Source organism: Oculina patagonica, chromosome 9 (genome assembly GCF_052425735.1).
Source record: "Oculina patagonica isolate OP01 chromosome 9, crgOcupat, whole genome shotgun sequence".
In the NCBI taxonomy this organism is placed as follows: domain Eukaryota; kingdom Metazoa; phylum Cnidaria; class Anthozoa; order Scleractinia; family Oculinidae; genus Oculina; species Oculina patagonica.
Window position 1 is genome coordinate 15,161,508 of NC_135766.1, and position 18,878 is coordinate 15,180,385.

At 39.5% G+C, this 18,878-nt stretch overlaps 1 protein-coding gene across 1 annotated transcript; it reads left to right on the forward strand.

Annotated features, from left to right (window-relative positions):
- Nucleotides 1–391: 391 nt before the first annotated feature.
- LOC144666812 (acetylcholinesterase-like) lies at nucleotides 392–18,404 on the forward strand. Its single transcript, XM_078528216.1, has 7 exons — nucleotides 392–1,245; nucleotides 2,255–2,434; nucleotides 4,604–4,752; nucleotides 5,970–6,077; nucleotides 11,633–12,089; nucleotides 14,079–14,323; nucleotides 16,575–18,404. The coding sequence occupies exons 1-7, from the start codon at nucleotides 650–652 to the stop codon at nucleotides 16,709–16,711; spliced, it is 1,872 nt and encodes a 623-aa protein (XP_078384342.1). The 5' UTR covers nucleotides 392–649; the 3' UTR covers nucleotides 16,712–18,404.
- The last annotated feature ends 474 nt before the right edge of the window (nucleotides 18,405–18,878 follow it).

Sequence of the window (18,878 nt, forward strand, 5' to 3'; positions counted from 1 at the left end):
AACCTGGGGTGGGGGAGGGGGGTGCTTATAATCGCAATTTTACAGTATGAGGTATGAGGTTACGGTCGGACATGCATTTGATGGGGAGATAGATGCCCCACGGCCACACCTCAGCCCCCTCCCCCCGCCCCCCCAAAGGGACGCGCGTCGTTCTCTTGTGAGAGCATAGTTTTCAGTGGTTGCAGCGGATAACTTCGGCTTCGTTTCAGCTTAACCCGATTTCATTTAAAACGCGCACATACGTGCACTCAGTCACTGACAAACAAACCACAAAAAGTAATTTAAAATATTGATACCTCCATGAACTTGAAAAATTGATGCATGACATGTGCAAATATATGGAGGTTTTCTTACTCTTAGCAACTTGCTAAGACTAAAATTACACCGTATTTGAGAGATAAACGTAAACAGTTCATCGCATCCTTGAGCAACTTGCATTTTCTGGAAGTTTTCCTATTCTTTTTTCGCAGATCAAGCTTATTTTTTTAGTTATTTTTTCGGTATTCATATTTTTTTGCGCGGATCAGTGACCCGCAACTTCCGCTTTGATCAGCCCATTCTCCCGCGCCGAATCTCGCGACGCTGCTTCGAGCCTTGGACCCATCGAAAAAGACAACCATAGAATTTCTCCATTTGGACGGGAAAAGCTATGGCCAATTCCGTCGTGATGTCTCTTGGATTTCTCATTATCTTTTCCTTAGCTTGTACTTCAGCACTATCTGCGTTAGTTTTGCCAATCGTCAATACAACTTATGGCTTAGTGCGCGGGGAAGCCGTCGTTTTGAACACAAACAAGACCCTCGTCCACTATCTTGGCATACCGTTTGGCCACGTAAAGAGATTTGAAGCTCCTGAATCGCCGACGCCGTGGAATAATACTCTGAACGCAACTTCTTTCGGCAAGTCGTGCCCGCAAAACCCAAGCGTGATCGTGAACTCCACAAAAGACACAGCTGAGCAGTGCCTCACGATCAATGTCTTTGTTCCACAAGACAAAGCGAATCCAAATGCTCTTTTGCCTGTCATGGTCTGGATTTACGGCGGTGGATATAGTGTCGGTGGATCTGCAGCTGGAATCTATAACGGCGCTTATCTTGCAACCGAGGGGGAAGTCATGGTCGTTACTTTTAATTACCGCCTTGGTGTGCTAGGGTTTTTATCCACGGGAACAAAAGAGATCCCCGGAAATTTTGGGCTTTTGGATCAAGTGAAGGCCTTGCACTGGGTACACGATAACATAGAGGGGTAAGGTGTTTTTTATTACTGTATACAAACTTTAGTTAAAAAAAAAGAACTCTGCAAATATTAAAATCGTAGTAATTCTGTAATCAAAAACATGTGCTATCAGGAGGAAGTCGGAGGAAGTCACATGAAATAATAATGATCGTAGCCCCTGCTGAGGAGTGGGGCTGGGTACGACTTTTAAGGGGGCTTACTACAATTTTTCCAAGACTCAGTAACTCATACTAAGACAGCGTTCGATGTATGTTCAGCTCGATCTGTCACTAGTAAGAATTCATAGGCTGTTATGAATACCTTATCATTCTCATCCCCATAACCCTTTTCGCTTCTCTTAGCAAGTGGGGCCTTGGCACTAGAAATGAAAGGCTTTGGGGACATATGAATTTTGAATTGATTCAAACGTTTTGATTGGCTGGTTGAAACAAAGAAATATTGAAGTGCAGTCAACAGCGCCATGACTCTCTCATGAATGTAGCAGTATAAATTTCATTATACAAACATCACGACTGCATACATGAAGACACCTGGGCCCTGGGTTGTTGAAAGAGGGTTCAATCCTAATCTGGGGTTAAATTGACTTAACGTCCGGTAAGATTTTATCCACAGGTTAGTTCTGTTGTTCAAGGTAAGTTTACGCTAACCTTGGGGGAATAGCAGGTTAAATTTAATACACCTAGCTAGGTGGGTTAAATCGTTAATCTTGGGTTATTAAATAGTAAATTAAAGTAAATAGTAAAAGTCAAACAAAATGGCAGACTTGCTGTTTTACCACTCCAGCTATTTTAGTGTTACAATCAGGGTGTCTTTATAACAATTTATGCTTACATACTAACATGAACTATACAAACTGGAGTTGCATTGGTAGACAGTCAAAATAAATGGTGAGAAATTCACTGAAATGCATGAGTGCGAATGTGAATCCCTACAGTTCACAGCAACCATTTTGACTTGAGTCCTCTTTTGCCAAAAGCCACCAGAAACTAATATTATATTGCAAATTGCTAATCAATAGGTTTGGAGGGGATCCAACGCAAGTGACGATCTTTGGTGAGTCTGCAGGTGGATCAAGTGTTGGTCTTCACATGTTGTCTCCACTGAGCGATGGGCTTTACAGCAAAGTCATTCTTCAAAGTGGAACAGCAGCAGCTACATTTGCTGGCATGGACAACAAAACAGCCATCGAGTCTGCAAGGTAAGCAACAATACATTTTTTTCGTTAGTGCACGCGGGCATTAGTTTTGGCCACTGACTGCTCAAGTTTTGTCGCCAGTGAAAAATCTTAGCGGCTTAATTAAGTTCAAGCTTTCAATCCATCTTCTCAATTTTAGTGCCAGGCTGGCAATTGTTGTTCCAGTTTAGGGCCTGTTTACATGAAGGTGGGGGACTCCGGGTAGGTGAGGTAACCCGCGTAGGTGGGGTAACCCCCTTGTCCATATAAACTCTCATTTTTTCTCGATCGCATTTACATGATAGGTGGAGTAACCCGCCTAGGCGGGTTACCCGGTCTGCTGGGTAGGGTAACCCTCCCAGCCGGGGTCGTGTTTTGCCATGTAAACGTTTCAAGGTGGGGTAACCCGCCTACCCGGGGTCGACTCATGTTTAATTTGAAAGTGCGCCAAATGCAAACCACACAAGATATGGCTGCCTACGGCTTCAGCGACAGCTACAAACCCAGCGAGCTTTTCCTATAGCTTCATCACGCCCGATGTGGAACGACAGTGCGAAAGATGCTTGAAGAATTAAAAGTGAAACTGAAGCATGTCAACAATGTATGTCAAGCATCAAGCGTAGGCCCGAGCGGGTTTTACGCTTCGACTATAAACAACAATGACTTCGACAACTGCTTCGACTTCTAATACTATGCATAATCAACTAATCAGTCGAAAGCACAAGATGAGAGAAATCCGGCCGTAGACTGTGTAAAATATTACAAAACGAAATGCGATATGCAACTTTAATGGAATTTATTTCGAGGCCGACCTGGCTTGCTCTTTACGAAAATATGTCATTGTACGGCTTCGATTTTCTCAGAAATGAATTCGGCTCCGAAGTTCAGTAACCGATCTATGAAACCACTGGAAGGAATGTGAGAAAGAAATCTACAAAGCCATTTTGTCTGTTTACGCGCTAACCTCGTGAAGAGGTCACCCCAGGATAGGGCTTCCACAAGTTGCTCAGCAACTTTTTGGCAACTTTTCATGATTCGAGCAACTTTTTCCCCTTGAGCAACTTTTTCCTCTCGAGCATTGAATTTAGAGCATTTCCAGACCGAAGATCTCCGAACATATCCGAGGGTTGTTCAAAAGCAATACGACGTTTCCGAAGATAGTACGGTGCCGAACCGAGGACCATCGAAGACATTTCAACTTTCGGCTGCACTCAGCAAAAATGACGTCATTGATTCGCACCAATTTCTCAGTTTGAAATCTTGTTTTTACATTTTCCCCTTATATGTTTTTATACTTTTTTTTACTTCATACTGCTAGAAATCTAACTCTCAAAGGGAAATAGAATTTAGAGAAATGATTAGAAGCAGCGTTCTGGATTTTTGGAGCAACCGAGCACTTTATTATCAGAAGCAACTTTTGGATTTGGAGCAACTTTTGAGCAACTTTTTGGAAATCTCGAGCAACTTGTGGAAAGCCCTACCCCAGGACCCCGGGGTGATAAAATTGCATGTAAACGCAAGCTAATTTCCGACCACGGTTGGGCGGGTTACCTCACCTACCCAGGGCCCCTTCCTCCATGTAAACAGGCCCTTAGTCATCAGGTCCAAAATTTTTAGTCGCCATGGCGACTAAAATGGTCTTCACTTGGAGGGTTGCAGCAGAACCCTAACATGTCCGTGTGTTATTATGTTTCACTTGTCCATTATACTTCATTTACACAAACTGTATGGAATTATATCTGCTGCAAAAGTATGTGCTAAGGTTTTCTAATAAAATCCCTGTAACATACACATAGTCTTTAGAAAGACAAGATGAAGAAAACTGTATTTTCAACACTAAACTTTGTTTCTTGTACTTGTGCATAATCCTTGCCAATTGTGCAGTTCCAGAAAATTAAATATCTGTACCCGCTCCATGGAAGGTCATCAGAAATTCTAAAGAGGTGGGGTCGGGGGGGGGGAGGGGTCTCAAAAGCCCAATTTTTTACATGGAATAATTTTTGGAGGGGTGAGGGATTCAAACCAAAAACCCCTCTGTGGGAGGGGCACATGGATATTTTCTGGAACGACACATATTCCAATTCCTAGCTGTTTGGTTTTATTACTTTGGTGTTAACCTATCATGAACCTTAAAAAGTATTTGCTGATGTCTTAATAATGCTTATGACTAACTTGTCTCTTATCTTTCAATAGAGCTCTTGCAAACCATCTTGGCTGCAGCATGTCAGGATTAAAGGCATGCTTGTTGAGTAAGAATGTTAGTGAGATACTGGAGGCTCAGAAAAACATCACTATGACAAATCATGATATTTTTCCAGTTGTTGATTATAACTTTCTACATGGTGAGTTTACTAAAAATTAGAAATTTTAGGGGTGATGAATGGTCCTGCAAAAAAGATTGTATAATTTGCAGATTTTTAGATTTCACAAGCCTTCAGTTGTCTTTATTTTTTTGCAACACCAGTTTTAAGAGTCTCAATTTCTTTTGCAAGTGCTAGAAAGTCTTTGCTTGCCCCTTGAAAAATTGTAATTGTGTTGCTCACTATTTGCCAACTGTTAATAGGAAAAGAACATGATTGGTATTCTGTTATGCCTTTTTGTTAGCTTTCTCTAAGTTAGGTTAAGGGTCAGGGGATGTTAACTTTATTATAACACAGGCTTACCATCCAATCTTTGTGAGGTCACAGCATGCCCATATGAATATTCAAATTTCTTCACTAATAAAAATTATTGCTATTGTTAATATTTAAGCTTTCTAAAATCTGCTTTTACGACTTTCATTTGTAATAAAATAAAGTAGAAACATTTTCGCATTGTTAAGGTTTGTTTTTATGCTGTTTTCTTGGCGATTTGTAGCGCGCGAGAGCAGTTCTGGGAGTTTAAGTTTTCGACTCGTGTACTGAATACAAACATTTACACAAGGCGTGAATCTTCCACATTGACAAATCCGGTACCGCCTCTGGAATGTAGCCGAAAAATCAAACTTCCTCAACTCGCTTTCATTGGAGATCCCAGTCCTTGAAAGAACAGTCTTCGAACTATAGTCTGGCCTAATTTGAGTGCGATTGGTTAACCCGTTGCTCTTTTAAACTAGCTGGAATATCAAATTAGGTCGTAAGTTTGCCGATTTACAATGATCTGTACCAATTACTTGGACAATTTATGGAATATTCGCTGAAATTGGTCAAAACTACTGCCTATGCCCTCTCCTGGAAAGCAATCTTGTCTCACTACAAAACGTCCTCTGCGGTACCCCAAAGAAACACTGTTCGGAAATCACGACGGCGAAGCCTCACATATACATGTAGAACTCATCGAGGTCAAAATTTTTTTTTTGAAGTTTACCGCTGACCAAATAATGGTTTACATTGAATCGCAGGCTCAAGTGCTATATTTTTTTCTATAATTTGTTGGTCAGTAAATTGGGAGCTCCACTTTTAGGCTTGGCTAAATCTATAAAATAAATACTTTAAATTTACTAAATGGAAACTAGTTCTGGTTTTGACCTATCCTCTAAAGTTTATAACATTTACTAACAACATTATTTCATGCTTTGCAGATTTTCCTTTTAACCTTCTTGTCAACGGAAAGTTTAATAATCAGACTGTACAAGCAATGGTTGGTGTCACAAAGAATGAAGGAGCATTTTTTGTTCTTCCCATTGAAGGTAATTAATAAAAATAAACCCTGGCAATATCATTAAAAACTATTACAATATCATTAAAAACTATTCGATTAAGCGCCCAACCTCGAATAAGCGCCCACCTAGAATAAGCGCCCACCCTGAAGATAGAGAAAGTTAATAAGCACCTAACCTGAAATCATACCCTCCCTCCCTACTACTGCTGCGGGGGAAGGAGGGCATGATACATTTGCTTGTCGAAAGTCATGTAAAAAAACCAGATTCTGGTTTTTTGTCTGATTGGTCGAGAAACAATACTCAATGGAGTGGTGTGGATTGATTGGTTGTCATATTTCAACGAGATTTCCGGTCAGAAGCTGGTAATGGCAAAGACGAGTCACGTTTACTGCGAGGACGAGTTCTTTTCTACGTTAGCTAAAGCCCTAACAGATTTCAAGTGTAACTCTCTGAAGGCAGAACAAATAGAGTGAGCGACAATGCGAAATAATTTTGGTTCCGTGAAGATGTTTTTGTTGTTCTTCGAAAACAATATTCCAGAGATGTTGGAATGTTTACAAAAGCGACCGATCCTATCTGCCGTAAAACAGCTCTTGTCGGTGAATTCCTTTTTTGTGTGTGTAAGCTGAAATAAAGGGACTAAATATATGTTCGCAAGCGCCATCTCACCTTGCTACTAAAAGCATTTTTATCTCAACACAGCGAAGTTTAAATACAGGCTGTTCATATGTACAATTTTTCTCCAGACGTTTTTCACGCCTTGTGGAAATCCGAGTCTCGAATTTGCCGCCAACTACAAAGAGTGGTTTGACAGTTCGACGACACATTAGTTTATTTAAATTAGGGGGCGGCCGGCGGCCGGTTAAATAAATGTATCAGGCGTTCTTTTTTCCCTCTCGCTTTCGTAAAAAGAAAAAAAGAACGCCTGATCGCAGGTTAATAAGCACCCAGCCTCGAATACGTGCCCACCCCCCACCCCACAAAAAAACTGAGGTGCACAAGAGGAGTATTGAATATTAAAATTGACTAAGTACTACTAAGAGACTTCCCCCATGACAGACTTTTCTTAGTATTTTACAGAAACTTTCAATGAACAGTTTAAATTCTGCTATAGTACATCTTCACGTTTTGTTATTATTTATTGTTTTGTTACAAAAATAAACTGACCATTTGCTGAAAATAGTGAAAATTCAATAAGCGCCCAGCCTCAAATAAGTGCCCACCTCGAATTAGCGCCCACTCTCAAGATCCAAAAATTTAATAATCACCCAGGGCGCTTAATCGAATAAATATGGTATGACTGATCTCCATACATGTAGTGTTTCTCATAGAACTAGTTAAATTAGGAAAAGTTTTGTTTAAATGCTGAGATGATTTCCTTTATAATTATGGTGATCAAGATGTTAAAGGAGAAGTTCACTCCAGGATGGCCATTTATTTTCTTTATGCTAATAAAAAGTTTACACAAAGATATGTTATTCACCAAAATTTCAGCCTCCAACGTTCGTTCGTTATAACCTTACAAAATCTTTCCCAAAACTCGACAACTGAACGCCGCCATCTTGGAGCTGGTAATGTATGCGTGACGTCAAAGAGCTAAGCCTGAAGTTTGGCGGGAAAATTTTAATAGTTGAAACTCCTTGTTTTTTGTATTTCTTGGAGCTCGATCTGTTTGAGCAAAATGAAGATGCACAAACAGCCATTTTGACAAACAAAAGCCAACACGAAGAAACAAGGAGTTTCGAGTATTTAAATTTTTCCCCCAGACTTCAGGCTGAGCTCTTGGACGTCACGCATACATTACCAGCTCCAATGGCAGCGTTCAGTTGTCGAGTTTTGGGAAAATTAATTTCGTAGGATTATAGCGCACATTGGAAATTTTGGTGAATAACATACCTTTGTGTAAACTTTTTATTGGCATAAAGAAAATAAATGGCCATTCTGGAGTGAATTTCTCCTTTAAGCATTTATACCCTGCTAGATGGGATGTCCGGTTCCTCAAAATATAAGTGAAGCTCTCCAGTGGCATAAAGGGCTGCAGAGCAAAGCCGCGTGACCATAGAAATACAGTCGACTCCTGATAACTTGAACCCTCACTAATTCAACCAAAATCGATTTCCCCTGGATTTTCAATATACCATTACTGTAATTCTACCCTCGGTAACTCAGACCCCTCGATAACTCGAATTAATCTCCCACTAACTCAAACCAATTTTCGTTTTCCTTCTGGTCAATTTCTATATAATTTTACCCTCGATAACTCGAACCATGTCTGTCAGTACGAGACATTAGCTATATAATTGAAACAAACAATGTACTGAGTAAAAACTAGTTGAGTTTTTTTTTAAATTAAAACGTATACGAGTCGGAACCGCCCCCAAAATGCCCCTCCAAACATGAACTGTGCCATGCCATGTGCTACAGACATTTAGTTTGTTGGTGAAGGTTGATAACGATTTTTCAAATCCAACCTTAAAAAACTTTCAAGGATAATCGATAGTAAAATAATTATTAGTTGATATGCGTCAGGACAAACTGAAAGTAAATCACACAAACTCTGTAGCAGTAGCCCGATGTTGCTCTCTTTAAAACCTGCAAAGTTTGCAGTACCTGGACTTCTCCTGCTTCTTTGCTTTGTTGTTTCACATTACGTTACATTATGATTCATACATGTCATACATTCATACATACATTTATGTTCCATTTTCACTCGACTTCTCCATACTGTAATTAAATTTAATAATAATACTACTAATATTAATTATAAAAATATAAAGTTTTTTGGGCATATTAAAAAAATCAATGCACTTTCATTAAAAAAGAGGTTAGTTAAAAAACTAATAAAATGTAAAAATTTCCTAAGACACTACGGTAATAAATAAAATAAGTGAAACAACTGATTAAAGAAAAAATTAAGTTTACATGAAAGCTAGGTACGGTTACTGCATTTGGCTACTAAATTTGATTAAAAAGTACACTATATGAATAGAAAAACACTAAACACTGTTATTTCCTCATTTCCGGTCATTTGTTCTTGTAACTTCCAATAACTTGAACTCCTGATAACTCGAACCCATTTCAATTTTTCCTGGAGGGTTGAGTTATCGGGAGTCGACTGTACATGTACATGTAGGAGAGTCATGCATGCATAGAAAAACAGAACATGCATTTGATTTTTCATGGTTGTCAGGGTTAATGGCATGGATTGTGGGGTTAGCACCGGGGGGGGGGGGGGGTACTCCCATATGTGGCCTATATAGGTATGTGGTTTTTGAGGTTCTCGGTCCTTAAATAGGGTATCATTTTTGCTCCTTTTGGCAATGTGTTCCCGGTGTGATCCTTAGATAGGGTACCTAAATTCTATTAGCTAAAGTAAACGCCCAGCTAAACGAAAAAAAAGGTATCTTAAAACTGAATTTTCTGTTCAGGTATTAAAGCGATTTTATAAAGATTTGTGTCTTGCCGTGCGCGGTTAGCCGTAATTTGGGTCGTCACGGAACGCTTCTCCTCCCCTTGAATAGGGTGTCATTTTTTGCTTTCTTTATCCTTAAATAGGGTCAGGGTTTAAGAACCTTGGCGGCACACCCCTATCCGAAATTTATGGGAGTATCCCCACCCGGGGGTTAGCATGACAATGTACATCGTGCAACTTGGCGGCCATGTCATACCTGCCAACTCTTTCCGTTTTCCCGGGAGTCTCCAAGTTTTTCTTTAAATCTCCAGGTCTGATTTTCGGAGAGTATTGAGATATTGTAATAAATGACATTCTTACAATGCAATGGTTTCTAGATTTTTGCACTCTGGGGGTTGGCAGGTATGGGCCATACTCCATAAAAGGGTTAATGTCAGCTTGCATCTTTGATATTGGACATTCATGTTATGGTCAACTGACCTGTAGCTGTCAAAACAAGGTATCTGCTGACCAGTGTCACATGTCCCATGTTGTGGACTCATGTTTAGAGCTCATAAACATCATGTGTTATTTTGAAGTTGACTGCTGACCAGGGATTTAAAATGTTTTCAAACTCGAAACGCAAATAAAATTTAAAAAGCGTGAAATATTTCGTTTGATATCATCCAGACTTCATCAGTCACTGAGGTGGTGTTTTTTAAGATGAATGTTAAGAAGACATTTCACTGCCTCGGGGGAGTTAAAATTCTGTCATAAATTGGAGCTAATTCAAAACCATTGTCTCTATTTAACAAAGGTTTTCTGAGTTTTATCTCAATGGCCTCTTTTACCCGGCGTTTAAAGGTGTTGATTTCGGTGGCTAACACTTTTGTCTTGCTTGTGTCTACCGAGTGGCCCTCCAGTCGACAATGTTCATGAATGGTTGACGAGTTCCTCGACTGATGTTCTTTCATTCTGGTTTCCAGTAAACGGGACGTTGCAACAAGGAGTACGTTGGTGAAACGTCCCGTTTACTGGAAACCAGTAAAAAATTAAGTTTTTTCCGAGTTTGAAAACATTTTAAATCCTTTTAACTATGTATCCGGAGCAGGAAACCAATATTTTCAATTGGTTTTCCATTGGTTTGTGGGCCCAAGTCCTACTTTTTACGACTGAATTTTTAATTCAGGAAGTTTAGTGGTTAGCCCAATGGCACTTGTTGGTCGGTCAGTCAGTCGGTCCATCATCTGTAAACTTTTCATAGCAGCTCCGCTGACCAGCAGATATACTAGTAGAAAGAGTGTAGCAAGGTGGTCGTATAAAACCGGCCGTATAAAGGCGGCCTTTTAAATTTAAATGGGTTTACAAGAAAAACAAGAAGCAAACAAACAATTATGTGTAGAATTAAGTAGTCGACCGCCAAAAAAGTGGACATTGAGAGCCATTAATCGATCAATGACTTTCGTGTCTATCTTTCAAGCTAGCGCCCTACATGAAGGAGCATTCGAAAACTAAATTCGGGTTTCACATAAGCTTCATCAACGATGGATATACATCTAGAAACCAGAGCATTGGCTAAAATCGAGTGCATGGCTGCTTGTTGGCAAGAAAATGAAAAGCTTTTCAGATGTAACAGAACAAGTACATTAGTACCTGAATCAGTCTATATGTTCTGATATATTTATTTACAGTGTTATTACTTAACGGCTTACATGTAAATGCTTTTATTCTGCAATGCATACCTATGGAGCGATATAATAAACAAACCATTTTAGTGCTACGGGTTAATAAAAGAAAGAAAAAAAAAAGAAAAAAAAAACTGACCCCTCTGGGATTTGAACTCACAACATCTCAATCTCTATCCTGATACCTACACGAGTGTGCTAACCAGACATGCTAAGTCATGTGAGGCGAATATATCTTATATCAATGTAATAGACATTCCGACGTATTATTTGTTATCATGTGCATCAAAGAAATGTTTGAATCACCTGCTGCTCATATATTTTCAAGGAATGAAAACTAAAAAAACTTAAAACTTAGTGAAAAAAAATTCAGTCGTAACTAGAAGAGCTCTTTGATTTCTGTCAATGGTTAAAAATTTAATTCACATTAAATAAACGGCAAAGTTGATAACCGGGAACTCTGCTTTTAGGCGTGGCTAAATCTACGGTATGTTATTGTTTTCTAGGTATATCACAAGGAATACCAGACATCGGCAAAGGAATCAACAAAACAACATTTGACAGTCTTGTGAAAAGTGGACGGATCTGGGTTTACAATCAAACACAGAAAGTCATAGATGCAATAATCTTTGAATACACAGACTGGACAAACAAGACAAACCCAATAATCCTCCGTCAAAAGTATATAGACGTTATATCCGATTCATGGTTCAAGGCTCCTGCCATGCGCTCTGCTGAGGTGTTTGTCAAAAACAAAATAGAGACTTACTTTTACAGCTTTGATCATTTTGTCTCTCCTCATTTTCCATCTTGGGCTGGCGTTGTTCATGGTGGTGACCTTGCTTACGTGTTTGGTGAACCTTTTCTGAAGTACGATAAAAAGAAGAATGCTAGTGATCAAGGCGTGGAAATAACTTTCTCAAAGCAGGTTATTTCTTTGTGGAGTGACTTTGCCAAGAATGGGTAAGTTTGTTCTGCTAAATACAACATGTGTCATAATTTACTTTTTTAGCTTTTAACCCTTGGATGTACAAGCAAATTCATACCCCCACTGCCATACAAGGGGTGGGGGTGGGGGGATGGGGATGGAACCCCCTCTTGGGTTTTTGTTCTATTAAGGCACAGCAAAATTATTTTGCACCATAGCTTATTCTACAAGATGACATAATTTTGGTTGGCTGTGACGTCAGATGACATCATATGGCGTCAGCCGTTATCTTCAAGGATCTGCCATCTTGGATTTCACCATTTTCTTAGAAAGTCAGAAAATAACGAAAATTGATGCAAAGTCAAGCCAGAATGATGTGAAAATAAACAAATCATATGACTTTGTTTCAAAAAACTGGAAAAAATAAAAAAATATGTGAAAAATGGCCAATGTAAGTTGTCTCGTGCTCAAAAACGTAAAATTCCATCAGATCCTAACTATGTCAGCTACTTTAATTTTGACAAATTTCCTCAAAATCATGTTAGACCCTTTGTGAAACGTCATCGCTTCTGCATGCACTGCATGCTGTTTATTAAAGTTGTTTTTATCCTTCTAACCTTGTATATATCATTTTTACCCTTTTTAGTGAGTTTTATGTCCACAAAATACAAAATTTTTGCAAAATTATCAAATTTAAAGGGAATACTGATTTCACAGATTTTAACTGATTTTTGAACCGCCAAAATTTATATTTGTGTCGCAGGAAACCTAAAAATAATAGTCCAATTTTCTTAAAAATTGTTATATTAAAGCACTGAAACTGTAAACGAGCATCTTTGGCTGCGGATGGTTCGGATGGAAATGTATTGAAATTTGAAAACGTTTGGCAAACATTTTCAAATTATTTCCACGTGTCTTTGTCTTCTTTATAGCCACAGCTTGATTTCTATCCGCAAATTAAGGTTACATATTCCTTTAGATGTTCCAAGATAATTTTTTTTGTGGGTTAAGTTGCCTACTACTAACTTTAGAACAATTTAGACCAAAAATCTTAGACTAGAAATCCTCGCGAGATAGTCCCTCCAAGTGTCGAGAAATATGAACATCTCAAAATCACAAAAATTATGTGTCGCAAACTTTTATGTTATAAGGTATACAGCTAATTCGAGATAGGTTGTCGAAAAAAAAGCATTCAAGTGCACGCGACAAGACCGAAAGGTGGTCTGGGTATTCACTTAAATTTTGCATATTGACCTACGGGAAACTTACAAGTTTGTATTTTTGCACGTTAAAATTTTGTTTTTTCCTCTCAGGAGGCCTTTTTTGGAATCTTTACTTTTACTATCCCATGTCTTTGAGTTTTAAAAATTCTTCTAAAATTCAGTGGGCTAAAAGAACCTTGTTTCCACATGTCTGAAGAGAAAGAAAACGTGCAAATTCGCGTTTATCATGTCGCTATCTCATTATAATTCAGCACGTGCAGTAGCTCTCTACTTCTACCCATACTACCTTTTGGTCTTGTCGCGTGCACTTTTGTGCTTTTTTCCGACAACCTTTCTCGAATTAGCTGAATGCTTTGATTCTTAGCTGGGTTGCACCTTTATGTCTAACCACATACATTTACCTTCTGGCTATTCACAGCTGTAGTATCTGCAGGCATAAATCACAGATCTAGTCCTTCCATTTACCAATAACAATTTACATTTTATTTCTACATGTAACTTGAATGTATTTCTCCCCCCCCCCCCCCAACTCAAATATATGTAGTGAATATTAACGCAAGAATGCAAAATAAGTTTGAGAATAATGCAGGAATTGTGTGTGTGGGGGGGGGGGGCAGTTGTAGTGGGGGTGGGGGTGGGGGTTGGAGAGGTCAGGCATATGCCAGGCATTTGAATGGAACAGAGATTTTCCGTCCACTTAAACACATCTACAAATTCCGTCAACCATATGTGCACTGTAGCGTGATTATTATCTAGTAACATGTAAATAAAATTTTGATAGAGCTTCATTATCTTATACAGAAAACCAACAGAAGATGCAGCTAAATGGCCAGCGTATACCCTCGAAGATAAAAAGTATATCTCATTGAGTCCAAAATCTTCCATCCAGAAGAACATGCTTCCTGAAAAGATGGCATTTTGGAATTCATTTGTTCCGTCCTTGACAGAACCGCAACCAACCAAGGCACCTGTTAACCCAATTACAACAAAACCAGCACCAGTTACTATTGGTCCAACAGCACACAAACAAGCTGTCGCTAGTAAAGGTAAGGATGTGTTTAGGCTGGTGACACTGTAGTCAAACCCCTTAAGGGGCTATACCACGTTATTGTAGGTAATTTTATTTTCTTTAATTAATAGCTCTAAACTTCAAATTGGCAGAGGAAAAGTCTTTTATTGGCAAACTCACGGTCACATAACAAACAAGGATGATTTTCTAGCGTTGTAAATGACACTTTCATACAAACTGAGATAAACTTGAAAAAAGTCGGTCTGATCTTTTTTTTAATCTTCGCGAATTTTGCCCATCCATGCCCCTTTTTGGCCTTTCTGTGTTTCTTTTGAGTTCTTCTACAGTTTAAGGCCGTTATTGTGATATTTCAGTTAATTCTCGATAATTCTATGACCAGTTGTTGGTCAGTGCCGAAATTGCCTAAAATTGCGTGACATAGCCCCTTTAAGTGGCCACCTTTGTGGGAGGCGTGGTGGCCTAACGTTAGTGTGACGGACTCCGGATCGAGCAATCCGGGTTTGGGACCTGGCCATGGCATTGCATTGTGTTCTTAGGCAAGACACTTGACTCCCATAGTGCCTCTCACTACCCAGGTGTATAAATGAATACCTGTGAATTTACTGCTTGAGGGGGGGGGGGGAACCCGGCGATGGACTAGCATCCCATCCAGGGGGGAGTAGAAATACTACTTGCCGCTTAATGTTACAGAAACAGGGTTAAGCTCAGGCCTGATGAGCCACTTGGCTCAACAGCAGGCTTTACCTTTTGGGAAAATAGTAAGTGGCCGCTTGGCCGCTTAACCCTTTAAAGGGACTACGTCACGGATTCATTTTACCAGATTTTTGAACAGTCCATTTTTATTAAAAATTGCTATATTAGAGCACTGAAACTGTTGGCTAGCATTATTGGCTGCGGATGGCGTGGATGGAAACGGATTGCAATTTAAAAACGTTAGGCAAACGTTTTCAAATTGTTTCCGCGCGTCTTCAAAAACTCGATATTTATAGCCGTAACTTGATTTCTGTCCACAAGTTAAGGTTATATCTTCCTTTTGATGTTCAAAGATATTGTTTTTTTTTATGGGTTAGGTTGCCTTCAACTAATTTCAGAATAGTTAAGACCAAAAATTTTTGAAATCCCCGTGACATAGTCCCTTTAAGCCCCAATATCCACATACAAATTCTCCTGACTGATCTTCATCCATTTTTTTGAGCATTGTTGGGAGAATTTATCAAAAGTGCAAATCAATTTCCCTCTGGTGACCATTTTATTAGTTCGCATAACCTCTTCTCTTGATTTAGTATCGATATTGTGAGGAAAAATTTGAAAAATTTGCTATTTGGGGAGTTGTAGCTCCATAACACTCAAATCATTTTGGAATACCAAATTCATTTTATATTTAGACTGAAGGAAACTGCAAAATGATACCGCTGTTACTTGTCCATAGCGATGTTAGACTGTGAGCAGGGTCTCTCTTTTGCTTTAAAATCCGTGCAACGAACGCAAAAATAGCGAGCGAGATCGAGCGCGAAGTTCGATTGGAGGTGGCGAGCGGTGAAGCCACGAGGGCGCCTGACGACTCGCGGCTCGCGACTTCGCCGTTCCGCCACTCGAACTTCACGCTCGATCTCGCTCGCTATTTTTGCATTCGTTGCACGGATTTTATAGCAAAACGAGAGAGTACCGCAGTCTATAGCGATGTATTCATACATTTAGTTGTTCTACACTATGCTTGTTCATTAATTTTAAAGGGACTGTGTCATGGCTGAGTTCAAATACTTGCAATGAAACTTTATGTTTGCAAAGAAATTAATTACATGGATCTAAATTACAAAACCATAGCTTCGTCGCAACCAAATGTGTCTCCCGGGCGTTATAATTTAAAGTTTCAAGTAAACGAGACTAACTTTCAAAACTGTTCAGCCAACAAGATTTCAAAAACCCATATCGCAATCCGTTTCAATCTTCGTCACTCTAGGTCATCCGTACTTTCTTTTGTATTTGCTGTGTTATTGAAATGTTCCATCACTGTTTAAGAGGTTATTTTTACATTTCACCGAACTTGATGGCCATTTCCTATAACTAAATTTGGTCTTCAGACTCGTCATTGGTTTATCACTTTGGTTTTCCGTTAGAGTTTTTTAAATGCATCGATCCTAGTGGTAAACCTGATGCCTGCTAAGATGTCCATTTTTTTGAAAACCGTTCAAAGTAGTTGTGGCCTTGTCACGTCTGTTGATGTTCTTCATCATGACTTGTTTCTAATGTGATTCATTTTCTTTCAGCAACTGAGAATGCCCTGATTGCTGTAGTTGTGGTTCTTGCAGTTTTTGTCGTTGTCCTTGTGGTGGTTATATGGCGCATCAGAAGCAAGCTGGGAGACGCCCTATCTGACCCTGGACCAACTACCAGGCTAATATAGTTCCAATGCTGGTCCAAGTACCAGGCTAATATAGTTCCAATGCTGGTCCAAGTACCAGGCTAATATTGGTCCAACCGCGTCCGAGATTATTATTAGTAGCCTTTTAAATTATTGTACGGTGGATGCTGGTTAATAGGGACACTTAAGGGACAGCAAAGTGTCCGTATTATCCTGGTCTCCATATATATACTAAGCGGGCTCTGAGAATGAATTTCTCGGACACATGTTTTATAAATACAAAGACTAAAACATAAGATTTGAAAGCAAGAGAACAATTTTTAATGCCTCCCTTGTAACTTTAGTTCATTGATGAAACCTTACGCTCATTCCACGAGTCAAATGTCTCGCCCTTTAATAGGTGTACAGTCAACTCTCTCTTAACGGACACCTCTATAAGACGGACACCTCCATAAGACGGACACCTCCATAGGACGGACACCTAGTGTTGGTCCCGTCCCTGCCGTTTTTTAGTCAATTTACTGTAACTAATCTCCCTATGAGACACCTCTCTAAGACGGACAGTTGGAGCCGGTCTCAACGGTGTCCGTTTTAGAGAGAGTTGACTGTACCCGCCGGACAAACATCAAAATAGTCCAGTCCCTAAACTCTCTCTTCCGCGCGCCCTTTATAGGGGCTGAACCCAGGCGCGCGAAGAGAGAGTTCAGGGACTGGACTAACATCAAAAGAAAAACAGTTGTCAATAATGATCCGTCATGCGACTTCATTACTAATCTTGGAACAAATTAACCGGTAGATATAAGTTTTTACTTTCTAACAGGGTACAATTAGCACACAATCGTTACAAATGAAAATTTACGGTGCACAGATAAGCAGTGACCGAAAAGTGTCCGTAAAGCGAGGTCAACTTTGTACAAGAGCGTGACACTTGGGTTACAGAAAAGCGCTCGTTGTCTGTATTACCCGGTATCCGTATTTATTATTCAACAAGTGCGCGCGCTGCCCATATATGGTCAAAATGTTATTGATATCTGTCATCCGTACATAACAGATATCCTGCGATAAACGTAGGTTGCGAAGATTCGTCCGAAGCCTTGTAAAGCGCTGCATAATTACAGTTTTTCTATCTGCAGAATGTGTTTCGTTGACAATTTGTTGAACAATAAAACAGTTATCCTGCTCGATCTTGCGGAATATCGTCTGATTTTAGCCAACTCGGCCTACGGCCTCGTCGGCTAAGTATCAGGCGATATTCCGCGCGATTTCGCAGGATAATTGTTAATTAGCTGGTTCATGTATGAGTTCCCGACAAACAAGACTGTTCTTATAGTTGCCAGTGGTTACCGTAAAACTTATACTTGTTCCAGCTTTGGTGGTGTAAAAAAATAATAATACATTGTAGTAAACTGCGTTATTTAATAAAATATTCGGATCCAATTTAAAACACATACAGCATAAAGAAAACCTTAAAAGCCTTTACCTATTAAAATGAATAGCGCTGTTTGCTGATCTTAGCAGTATGCAGGACGATCAACAGTAAATGGTCCAGCTCACCACGAGTCTCTCGTAGCTCAGTTGGTTAGAGCGCCCAACCGGTATCTGGGAGGCCATGGGTTCGATTCCCGTCGGGGACTCAGAATTTTTCTTTGTCCCATGCTCGTGTCATTGTTGAAAAATTCATCTAAACTATTTATTAGTAATTTACCGAGCTTAAAATTTACCATCTTTATTATTTACTAGGTTAATGCCAGGTTTCCTTTTGACCTTTTGTAATTAATTTTCGTTTTCATTTGATAGTCTTTTGGGATTTAATATTTTTATCAATCTGTAGCTTACTCTGACAAATTTAATTCTAAATTTGGCCGCCACTGGACTAAATGAGCATTTTTTAGTTGTAAAAAGCCTCCGCGACCCTCCACCCCCCCACCCCCCCCACCACTTCACCAAGTACCCTACCCGTAAATAACCCAGAAATTACTGAACAAATTTTGTTGGTGTTGTTCAACAGAAGGCAGCTAAACTCTCGGCTTTTACGCACATACGTGCCCTCAGTCACTGACAAACAAACCGCAAAAAGTAATATATTGATACAGCAATTAATATTCAATGATACAAATTTGACAGGTGACAATTTTATGGAGGTTTTGTTCGTCTTGGCAACTTGCTAAGACGGAATCACTCCGTATTTGAGATAAACGTAAACAACCAA